At 27.9% G+C, this 11,774-nt stretch overlaps 2 protein-coding genes across 2 annotated transcripts; both read left to right on the top strand.

Annotated features, from left to right (window-relative positions):
• Positions 1-3,201: 3,201 nt before the first annotated feature.
• Positions 3,202-7,510, top strand: LOC123297319 (MAPK regulated corepressor interacting protein 2-like). The gene is made up of 2 exons (XM_044878930.1): positions 3,202-3,414; positions 4,808-7,510. Exons 1-2 carry the CDS (start codon positions 3,410-3,412, stop codon positions 5,145-5,147), a joined length of 345 nt encoding a protein of 114 aa, XP_044734865.1. The 5' UTR covers positions 3,202-3,409; the 3' UTR covers positions 5,148-7,510.
• Positions 7,511-8,540: 1,030 nt separating this feature from the next.
• LOC123297874 (spindle pole body component 110-like) lies at positions 8,541-11,359 on the top strand. The gene is made up of 4 exons (XM_044879685.1): positions 8,541-8,722; positions 9,642-10,117; positions 10,776-10,979; positions 11,061-11,359. Exons 1-4 carry the CDS (start codon positions 8,541-8,543, stop codon positions 11,357-11,359), a joined length of 1,161 nt encoding a protein of 386 aa, XP_044735620.1.
• The last annotated feature ends 415 nt before the right edge of the window (positions 11,360-11,774 follow it).

Consider the following 11,774-nt stretch of genomic DNA (forward strand, 5'->3'; position numbering starts at 1 on the left):
TTTTTCCGAAGTGAAGTGTCTTTATTCTCTGTATTATGAGTGTAAAAAAAGAGAGTATCATAACTGTGTTATCAGATTATCCTTTTCTACTTACACTCGGTGTAAATAGTGCATACACTAGAACACAAAGAGAATATGTGATGTCAAAACAACCAGTGCGTATGGTTTTAATAAAAAACAATTTATTTCCACATAACGTTTCTAATACTCTCATAAATGAAAACTTCACCATTTGAAAGAATCTTTATTAAAGAAATGCGAATAATTGGTATTCTTCTTAGTTTTCATTCACACATATTAGGTATTATTTTTGGTTTTTTTATGACATAAAAAAGGGGGAGAGGGATTGGGAAGGTAACACTCCAAAATGCACTTGCTTGACACAAAACCAACCTACATACCGATTTCAATCCTCTAACTCATTTTGGAGGAATTGCAGAGGTGAGAAAAGATTTTAAAACGTCAAAAACAGCGAGTATCCCCCTGAAAATCCCCTGATCCAAATTACTGAAATTACTTATTACTTATTAATGAACCGCTGGAGGTGGCCAAAAGTAGTGGGAAAAAATATCAGAAATTTCCAAGACACGTTAAATAGTGTTCTAGAGGCTACAAAATAGGCATAAAATTTTCTAGAAGAAAATATATCATTTTGTTTATTATATATACTTATACTCAATAAAATCACTAACGACGTCGATCAGTCATTATGGCAGTCATAGTGGTTTATGTGAGTGACAAGGCCATATTAAAAGAGTAGGCTAATTTTTTGCTGTTAATTCAAACATTTTAACAGTTTTGATGTAAATTACTATGGTTTCTTAATATACATTTATTTATTTAACGCCTACTGAAACTCAGGTTTAGCCTGTTATCTTAGTTCTATTTTAAGCCACCGATTGTCGCATGGCAAAATGATGTTCCCAATAAAACGTATCTACAATTTTTTTTTTTTTTTTTTAATGAACATCAAGCCTGCCTTTTGCTAAAAATTCGACAGCACACCAATGGTTACCATCTCTTTTTAAACAAAACGGACACCTAAATTTCTTAAGGGCTCATTCCAAATAACATTATAATGGGCGTTAAATTAAACGCTTTATGCTAGAACGACCATGACCTAATATCGTCGAGTGTGAATGAATTCTAATCATTATATTAGTTAATAAAATTTACAATAATTCAGTTTGCGAATTCATTTCGAATCGTAAGTAATTTAACGACCAAAACTAAGGGTTTAAATACATAAATAGCTTGAAATATTTTATACTTGTGTGAAATTTTGTTAAGAATATATTTATTACAAGAATCTATTCGATATATACTTATTCTAAGTAAATATTATTAATATTGACTTTACAAACATGTACTTTTCATAATCATTCTTTTTACTAGATATCATGTAACATGTACTCCTATAAAAAATACTCGTTTTGGAACAGTCGTAAAATGATGCTGTATTTAAAACAGTATGCGCATTAAGAACCTAACTCCATTTCAACGAATGAAACAATACAAAAATTATCTGAGAAATGAAAGCAATAATTGGAAAAGAAATTGCCAAGGGATTTTTGTCGCTTTTATCTTTAACCAAAAACGTACTGATGATTGATTTTCTATTTGTACCCGATAGTTGTACTCTTTCATTCTTGGATAAATGCATGCAACATTTCATACTAATCAAGCACATGTAACAAGTCGAACTGCCATTTTTTGAGCCTACTGATATTTTTCGTAATCTTTACAATTTTTAACAACAAACAAGCGATGAAATTTATCGCATTCAATTCGATTTCGTTCCGCTAAACTTGAGTCAACAAACACTTTATGATGTAATGTATTTCCTAAACACTGCCCCGAAATGAGTATATTTTATTGGATTTAACTAAAATACAATATACATATAATAATAATATATTTACAAATTAAAAATGTTATTTGGCATATTTATAAATAGCCAAAATTAATTATCAAAAAAAAACCAAAAACTTTATACTATTGAATATAAGAACAAAATAAAATATGTTAACAGAAATAAATTTGTTTTTATTTTTCCTTACAAGGCTAATTTCATTTTCAAAAAGTGTATTTAGACCAAATTCAGAAATATTGGACTTCTGGGCTCGTGCCTATTTAAATAAATACAATCTACCGTAATTAAAAGAAGGTTATAACTATTTGTAGGAATTGTCGGTAAAGGTAGCTTGTTATTTCTGAAATAGAAAAATTTACATATACCTACCATAATTTCGAACTGAGAAATAGTAATTTAGATTTAACTAGCCTGCAGAGATAAAATAGCTAGCCAAAACCTTAATAACAAAATATACTGAATATGATTTGATCTTTCATATTTTCCAATTATTTCTATAATTGGAAATAATTTCTCTTAGTGGAGAGTCAATGGATATTTATAAAAACTGTTTGACTGCATTGTTTAAAGCTTACTTAAGGAAATTAAAAACAAAAATTTGTGCGATTTTGTTCAAGTGATGGGAGCCACCTATTCTCGGGGTTGGAAAATGCTGAAAATAACAACAGGAATCGATATAGGGATGAATTTTATGCAAAAAGTGTCATTGAAACATATTTCGAAAAGTCAAAACATTCCAAGTTTTTGGCGATTGAAATGCGGAGTATTTAACGTCAATTGCAATATTTCAAAAAATATATATCCGAAACTGCTAGAACTTTATGAGCATGTTGCCAGTACCTGAACAAAGTAAATTGGATAGCGGTTTGCATTAAGTGGTAAATTCATCGATTTTTGTGCTGAATTTTCATGATTTTTTATAGTACTTTAAAAAGTGTATACTATACTTTCTTCCAAAAATTTCTAATTTGTCAGTTATTTGACGTTAAATACTGTGAATTACAATCGCCAATAACTCGGAAAGTATTGACTTTTCGAAATATGTTTCAATGACACTTTTTGCTTAGAATTCATTCCTATATCGATTCATTTTTTTGGATCATTGTAGCTCCTAAATGGATGGATGTCTCCTTTTTAACCAATATGTTATCAAATCAACTTTTTAAATTCTTTTTGAAACCATATAATTATAAATGAATCAAGTATTTATGCTATTTGAAATGTACGCCAAATATATTCTTTTTTAGGGTGATATTAAATATAACTAACTGCTAGCTTCACTGTAGAGTGCAGCCATTAATAATTTTATTAATCTATTGTGATGTTGAGTCATCGAGGCTGTTCGGTTTTGTTTATCGACACAGCAAATTATTAAAACTTTTCTAATCATGATTATTTAAAGATATTGTAATTCCATTTTTTATTACAAAATGTATTTGTATTAATTTTATAACTATTGTACGTTTGTGACTACATTAATTTATTGCAATCAATTGGACTATATTGACAGCTGTCATATATTAACTTAATAACAAAATGAGGTAAATATCGTTTAATATTATTGTTAATTAGTGAAAATATTTATCTCTTATTTATGTTAAAATACTAATCATACGTCTATGCATTTTCGTTGGTATTTAATTCGTGACCTAGATAGTTATTGATTTCTTCTTATGTTTACTATTAGTTGAGGTTAATAACAAATGTTCAATGTATTTTAAACTCCATAATGTTTTAATATTGTGCAAAGAATATATAACATTCTTACTTTATTTTAAAATGTATATTTAATTATTCTTAATTATTATTTTTACAATAATATTCTTTTAAAAAAATAGGGTAGCTGAGTTATTAGATGGATAGCATCCATTAGGTTAGCACAATACAGTGTGTTCGTCCGCAATTCCCTTATTTGAAACCATAGGCATAAAAAATGAACAGATTGTTCCTTATCCAACTGTATTTCTAAAATACATGCGAGCCTTGAATTATTCGCAAGGTCCCTTCTCCCTTTCTAAAGAGGTAATTTTCTGATGGTATTGCTAACTTGATGGTGTTAGTTAGTAGATTAGCTATAAAAGTTTATACTAAAATATCATACAAAATTAAATTTTATTTCAGCTGCTGAAAACCGAAGAAATAGAAATTGAAAAAACTGAAGACAACAAATGCTAAAATTAGTGTTTTTAGACCTATACAATACCACAGGGTTTGTTCTTCAACCCGAATTCATTGTCATCTTACGTTTTTTCAAATTTCTTCGATTTTCAGCACCTGAAAAGAAAGATAAAAAATAAATAGTTAACCAACTTTCGATATTTTTTAAGCACATATTTGAAAAAAAATGATAATATTACGTTCGAATTATACAGGGAATAATAAAAGTTTCGCCAGTATTTTGAAATTGCTGTGAGCTGTCACCTAATGCAGCTTACAATAAATCAAAATTTATATGATTCTTATAACCTGCCCTTTGTATTAGCCCCGAACCTAAAGTCAAAATTCTATGATTCGATTTTACCTGTTTATTTTCAAAAATTTTTGTTTGTTCGCCGTTAATGCAAAAAGAAGTTGACAACATGACACGTATCGAAAGTGGTAAAGATAGTGAAAAACTTCTTGCCTTCCATATTTTTTTTACTTATACGTATGTAGACAAAACAAGTTGTAGAAAAAGACACGTAAACATAAAATATCAATTTTCATAATTTCAGCAATCGGGCCATAGTTAAAACCTCAATTGTTTTTTTTATTACCAAATTTACTTTAATCCATCTTCTAAAAAGCAGTTATAATGAATTATATAATTTTGGATTCATTATGGACTCATAGTTTATTTGGTAGATTAATTTTTTTAAATTCGTACAGCGTATAGGTTTCCATGTAATAGATCAATCACCCTATATACAATGTAATGCAATTTTATTTTTTCAGTGGTGGTACACATGGTTCATATCCTTCCATGAACGGATCCAATCATAAAAGAGCGCCAAATTCAATAATACGATTGAATCAAACATCTCCACCGTCAAGTATTAATACACAACATGATGATTTAATAAAGTATATATTTGAATCTTGGGACAAAGTATCTAAAGAATTTCATCATGGTGCACGAAGTGGATCCAATTCGCATGTAACTGTTGCATACTATCAAGAACGTGAACCAAATCCAATGTTAAAAGATTTTCAACCATTCGACTTAGAAGCTTGGTGGGGTAAAAAAATAGTACAAAATATATCAGCTACACATGCGCACAATAACGGGTCATAACGACGATTTCTTCGGAATGATGAATTTTATTTCTAAGTAGATTGAACAGAGATAATAGTTATTTTTATTTTTTAATATTAAAAGCGGCATTACGAAAATTTGTATTTTTTGTAACTTTGTTGTTTCGTTAATAACTAACTATTATCTCTTTTTATCCCATTTTTTCACCTACTTTTAAGAAAATTGAGGAAAGTCTACGGTTCCTATCACGTCACTATTTAATTATAATTTTTGAGCTAAATTCGATAAGATGAGACCATAACTTGGATTAAACGATGTCAATATCTCATATGGTTTGTTGATATAGATTTGAAAATAAAATTTCCTTGCTTCGATTAGACCTGTTAAATCATGATCAAATCGTGACGCCATAGGTATCGTAAAATCCTCAAAATTGATAATTGATTTTTTGAGTATTTGAACGAATGTTTTTTCATGGCTACATCGGTGCTTGTTGCGTTATAATCTTTAAATAAACGCTGTATCTTATGATCATCTTGCAGAATATATTCTCCATGATGTAGAACGTTTTTAGTTCAGATACCGGATGTTTTAATTTCATATAAAAGTTTTAATATAATGTCTGTGTACACATGTTCTTGATATAAATTAGTTACACGTTAAAATTTTTACTTTGTGGTATAAATAAATCAGATTAAACTGTTAGTTATCAAAGCTGTGGAAATCGAAAATTTATAAATTAATAGTTGAACCTGAGAAGCGTCTCTTACGAAGAGCTGCTTTCTATGCACCAGGAGTAAATATCAACTCTTGATTTTCGCTGCCTAGTAACTATCGTTGGCTAATTATTGAACACAGGAAAATAATGTTAAATTAATCATACTTTAGTATTTTATACATGTCATTCATTATTGAATAATTTCATATTAAAAAATGAGACTATTGACAATTCGAAATGCATTTTCTAGACCCTTTCTAATGAAGCCTTCAACAGTTTCACCGAATTATATTTTACGAACTAAACTAATATAAAAAGGTAACCAAGGAATTGTAATTTTTTACGGAAACAAAATAAATTAAATATTAGCGACTTGTTGGTGTTTGCCGCGTTTATAGTTTTACATTCGATTACAAATGTAGCTCTAGAATAATATGGCTAAGATCGATATTGCTAATAATTATTAGTGTTTGTGTGATTTTTTTTCCTTGAATCCATATTAACAGGTAATATTGAGGAATATGTGTATGTTGGCCTCAATACAAATAAAAATTTTAACGAATAATTAATTTTTGAAATTAATACGAACTTCACGGATAAATAGACGCCTTAAATTTTAATTTGTTTTAGATTTTAAATTTCCAAGAAGCAATAAACGATATCTTTTTATCGATATTTCATTCATTTTTAAATGTAATTTGTATGACTATTTGAAACTCTGCCATATTGCAATACTCGAAAAAATATTTTTTTCTTGAAGCTATTCAAACAGCTTAGATCTTTTATTTATTAAATATAAAATGCATTATAGTACGCATCCTTAGCCGAAAAAATGACAATGATAGCGTCGTATCAAATTTTTATTCGATCCTCAAAATTCATCCCATTTAACTATATAAATCTTTGTTTCCTAAACAATTCCATTGCATTATAAAGTAAAAAATCTTTATGAAAAGCTTCGTGTTTAAAATACATGAATATTTTAATGATAAAAAAATTTTCGTAATTCGATAACGAATCGTTCCTCCAACAGTGTTTTGCTTGCAGCTAATATCCGATTTTTCTTCCCAAAATACGGATGGATTTTGAAGATACAATTTCGCAACGTGTTCTCACACACAGCCTTAACTTGCATGATAGAACTTGCAAAATTAAATAATTTCTTCTGAATAATAAAAGTTATTTGTTTAAGGATCCGTAACTAAAATAATAATGTTATTTTAAATTGAAATATAGTTACTGTATAAAACGCTCTTGTAGTAAAATTAATTCACATGGTAAAAATTCATGCTCAACTCTGGATACGAAACTTTTTCAATGGGTTTTTGTAAAATTATATCCTATTTCTATGTTTTTCATATTTTTATAATCAAACTGGAACCGTTTACAAAAATCCATTGAACTGAATTGAATTTTCAGAATTAAAAAAAATTCAATTCTGGTTTTGATTCATATTAAAAACTATTTAGAAACGCGATGAGGTTCGAAAGTTTATCTATTTCATTCCATATCACAAGATTTATTTAGAGAATTTCAAAGGAAATCTTGTTTTGATTATTTTAAATGCACGTTTTATAGAGATTTGTATAAACTTTTATTGTGAAAAGTAGGGATTTCATGAAGTTAGTGGAGAGAATTTTTTATTTGGTTGTCAAATCATAATTTTTTTTTTTTGGATGAAATTAAACTGATTTTGTCATTTATATAAAAAAAACATTCTTTTTTGTTTTGCCATAATTGTCACTTTGTATTATGGAATATTCTATTGAATACTGTATCCAATTTTGTGTTGTTCTAAACGGAAACAAATAAAAGCAATGAAATTTTTATTTTATTCAAATATTGTTTTATTTATTATATAATATTAGTCTTCTCTCTATTTATCTAATCAAGTTCATTAGAAAATCGTTGTGAAAAACTCCGTAGTCGTAAATTCGTGATTCATTTATCTAACGACCATAAATTTTGGTGTAGCTCAGAAGTGTAAGGCTGAGACGATATGAATGTTTAAAATTCTTAATTAAACAAACAGGAAGATAGTGATGTCATACGTGGGTATCGCCATAGAGATTATATATAAAACTGTTTTTCTAAAAGAAAATGGGCAGCCTTTGAATGCAATCTATGATTGCTTATAATTGCTTATAACTTCTTCGTTTTTTAATCAATTTAAATTTCACTTTCAAATTTTGTAATGTTATCAAGTCTAGTTTTACATTTTTCTGGATAATATGGCCAATTTGACATCAGAATTAGCCCTTATTTAAATCCTTGGCTATGATAATTGGGCAGCCTTTGAATGCAATCTATGATTGCTTATAACTTATTTGTTTTTTATTCAATTTTAATTTCACTTTCAAATTTGTAATGGTATCAAGTCAAGTTTTATATTTTTATAGGTAACATGGCCAATTCGACATCAGAATTAGCAATTATCTAAATCCTTGGTTATGATAATTTTGTATATGAAAAGAGAAAAAAAGTTAACAGCTTCTCAAATTAATAGCCAAATCACTTTTATGAACTTATCTAAAGATTTCCATGGCAACTATTATTGTTATGTTTTGGTGAACTTATTTATTTTGTATGTTCCGTTTTACATTTGAATTCATATATTACTTGGATATAAATTTTAGTAAAATTTAGTTAAATGACATTTTTGATAAGTGTAAAAGGACTGTAAAAAAATATAAATTACCTTGTTATTTCTTATAATGTGGAATACATTGGAAGCTAAGTATAGACAAGCACATCGAATGTGGGAAAATGCTGCTTATGCGAAAATTGCTGAAAAAGATGCCCTTATATCCGATTTAACTGTAAAATTACGTAAATTAGAAGATGATTTTGCATATAATTACAAATTGCTTAATATTCGTGAACAAGAAAACTTAAGGTAACCACGAAGTTTATAAAGTTGTTTCAGTGCAAAATTTGTGATGTCTATCAGTTTTCAACACATTCTTTTTGGGGATAGAAATTAATAATACATTTAAAAAAAGTAATAGATGATGAAGGTGGTAATTGCTTTTCAAGTTTGGTTTCGAGCATTAAGAGACATAATAGGGAATGTGAAAAAAAATTTTTATCACTTCCGATGAAGAATTCTCACTTAGCGAATAGAAAAGTGAAGTTGGTTTTTAAAAATCTTTACTAGTATGCAAGATATGAACGTTTCAAATTCCTAATTAAACAAAGAAGATACTAGTGACGTCATACGTGGATATCGCCATAGAGATTACGTATAAAACTTGTTTTGCTAAAAGGAGATGGGCAACCTTTGAATGCAATTTGCTTATAACTTCTTCGATTTTTAATCAATTTTAATTTCACTTTCAAATTTTGTCATGATATCCCCTACCTCCCCTTTCCCCACAAAGACGTAATTTTTTCGCTTTGCATTTATTTCTAGTTTATATATCTTGGTTTTAATTAAACTTCGCCAAAAGAATAGAACATATTGCAATTTGTATCTCAAAAACTAAAAATTAGACGAAAAAGCCACAAGAGAACATTGTTTAACGTTGATAAAAGTTGTCCAGAGAATGTAAAATTTGTAAACTTTGCCAAAAAATGATTGTTGGGTATTTTGCAGGTTTTTCGTTTAGAACTACTATTAAAAAAAGTCGTACCAAAAACAAAAAACATTAAAAAAAATCTTTTGTAGATCCATTCCCCGACAGTATCTCAAAAATTGATCAAAAGACTATTCAGTATCTCAAAAATACTGAATAGTCTACTTCAAAATTTGCAATTAGTGCAAAGAAAATGAATTTATAATTTAATTAATAGCCTTATATGTTTGACTTTTAAAGATGTCGAAGTGAAATGACCGAATTAATTCGAAGATTGAATAATAGTGCGAAAGAAGTTAGAGATCTTCAAACTTTATTAAAAAATAATACTAAAACCGTAAGTAAATTGGAATTTATTCATGATAAAGATAAGCAAACATTGCAGAAATTATCTTTAATTATACGAAATATAAAAAATGATTTACAATCACAACAAACTATGACTGATTTCCAATTGAAAACAATACAAGATAAAGATGAAAAAATACAAAATCTTACAAAAGAATGGCAAGAATTACGTGAACAAAATATCAAATTGCAACAAGAAAATGAATGTTTAAAAACCAATGTGAACTTAAGTAGCACAGAATATAAACAGATTGAGTTGACTTTAAAAAAAAATTTGGGTATTGCTGAAGAGAAAATAAGGAATTTAACTAATGAAAAACTCTTATTAGGTAATGAAAATACTTTTAATACTCTAGAAGCAAATCCTAGTAAAAGAATTCTATTCAATCCTTGATAAATTTTTGAATGGCTTTCCATCGAAATAAATACGAAATTGAATTTTATATTCATTCTGCTTTCTTTCCGTTTCATTCAATAGTATTGAATCAAAATTTGTTATTATATTGGCTTCTTTTCCTAGCCGATCGAGATCCAAAGCTGCGATTTTGAACAAAATTCTCTTAGGTACTTAGCTGTAAAATTATGTTAAAATTGTTATAAACCTTTTATGAAAGATTTGTTTTTTGTAACTTAACTATTTAAAAGATATTGACCAAACTGAGGATAATTTAAATTCTTAATTTTATAACTTGTTAATTAATAAAACTCATAAAATGAGCAATACATATTTTTAAAAAAAATTAACTGATCTACAAAGTGTTTAAAAAATATTCGTAAACAAAGCTCAAAGTATACCCATTTTCGAAGTTTTTAATAATTATCTTAGACAAGTGAAATCTACAACATTAAAAAAACCCCCGACAAATTTTTCGAGTGTGGAACTCTAAGTGTCTAAACCAAAAACATATATAAGGAAGTGAAAACTCCTATGTCTAGCTATAAACGCCCGTGGCTGAATTTACGGCGCCTATCTTTGTGGCACACATTAGTTCTGTCCATAATTTAACAATTTAAATTTTTTGTTAGAATCTGAAAATGTGAAATTGATTGAAACCAATGCAAAGTTAGAACAAAAATATTTGTATGAAACAAATATAAATAATGAAATTACAAGACAAAATGAATCTTTACGAAAATTAAATGAAGTCAATGACGATTTAAATGAACAAATTCTATCCTTGAAAGAACAAATCAAAGAGATGGCTTCACAAAATAATGAAATGAAATCAAGTTATAATTATTTAAAACAAATTACATGTACGTTAATTGAAAATCGTAATGAAATATTACATATTGTAAAAAAATTAAAAGATAGTAATTTTCATACGAATAATCGTGAACGGGATGAAGAATTCGAACGCTTAACAAAGCAAAACTTTATATTAAAAGATGTTATCAAAAAATTAAAATATGAACGTGATGAGCATAATATTCAAACTGCCCTCAGTTTATCATCGACCCCTCCTGCTGAAAAGTCTACACCATCACAGGGAGATATGCATAATTTATCCAGGCAACAATTTGTAGCACATTTTTGGCAAACACACGAGCATCGATTAAATAAGATACGCGAAGAAAATATGAAGAGAAATAATAAATTGAATATTTAAAATGTTTGGTTTTTTGTCTATTTTTTCGTGTTTTAGTTTTAAATATATTTAATTTGTAAAATTGTGAATTGTAATGATTGTATTTGTCCGGAGGTTAGCATTTGGGTGAGGAACGGCAGCCTTTCACGCATGTTAAAAAAGAAGAAAATTATACGTCAGACCATTGCGTTTGAATGTTGCATGTTCTTTAAGTATAGTTACATCTAGAGAAATAACTCCGAACGCTCACCAATTTTTGTTCACTTGTAGCTAAGAAGCTATACAACTACTTATATCGATACAGATTTTAAAAAAAAATCCCTCAAGAAAAGCAGGGATCGCTAAAATTTTAAGAACTTCTGACCTTTTTCTAGTTTATTTTTGTGAATTTAAAAAAAATTTAAATCGTATCTTTTAATTGGATAGATTCAGTTTT

Source organism: Chrysoperla carnea, chromosome 4 (assembly GCF_905475395.1).
Source record: "Chrysoperla carnea chromosome 4, inChrCarn1.1, whole genome shotgun sequence".
NCBI classification, from domain to species: domain Eukaryota; kingdom Metazoa; phylum Arthropoda; class Insecta; order Neuroptera; family Chrysopidae; genus Chrysoperla; species Chrysoperla carnea.

Coding starts and splice junctions, on each gene's coding strand:
- LOC123297874 (XM_044879685.1), top strand. CDS start 8,541: ATGTGGAATACATTGGAAGCTAAGTATAGACAAGCACATCGAATGTGG. Junction 10,118..10,775: donor TACTCTAGAAGCAAATCCTA/GTAAAAGAATTC, acceptor ATTTTTTGTTAG/AATCTGAAAATGTGAAATTG. Junction 10,980..11,060: donor AAATAATGAAATGAAATCAA/GTTATAATTATT, acceptor AAAAATTAAAAG/ATAGTAATTTTCATACGAAT.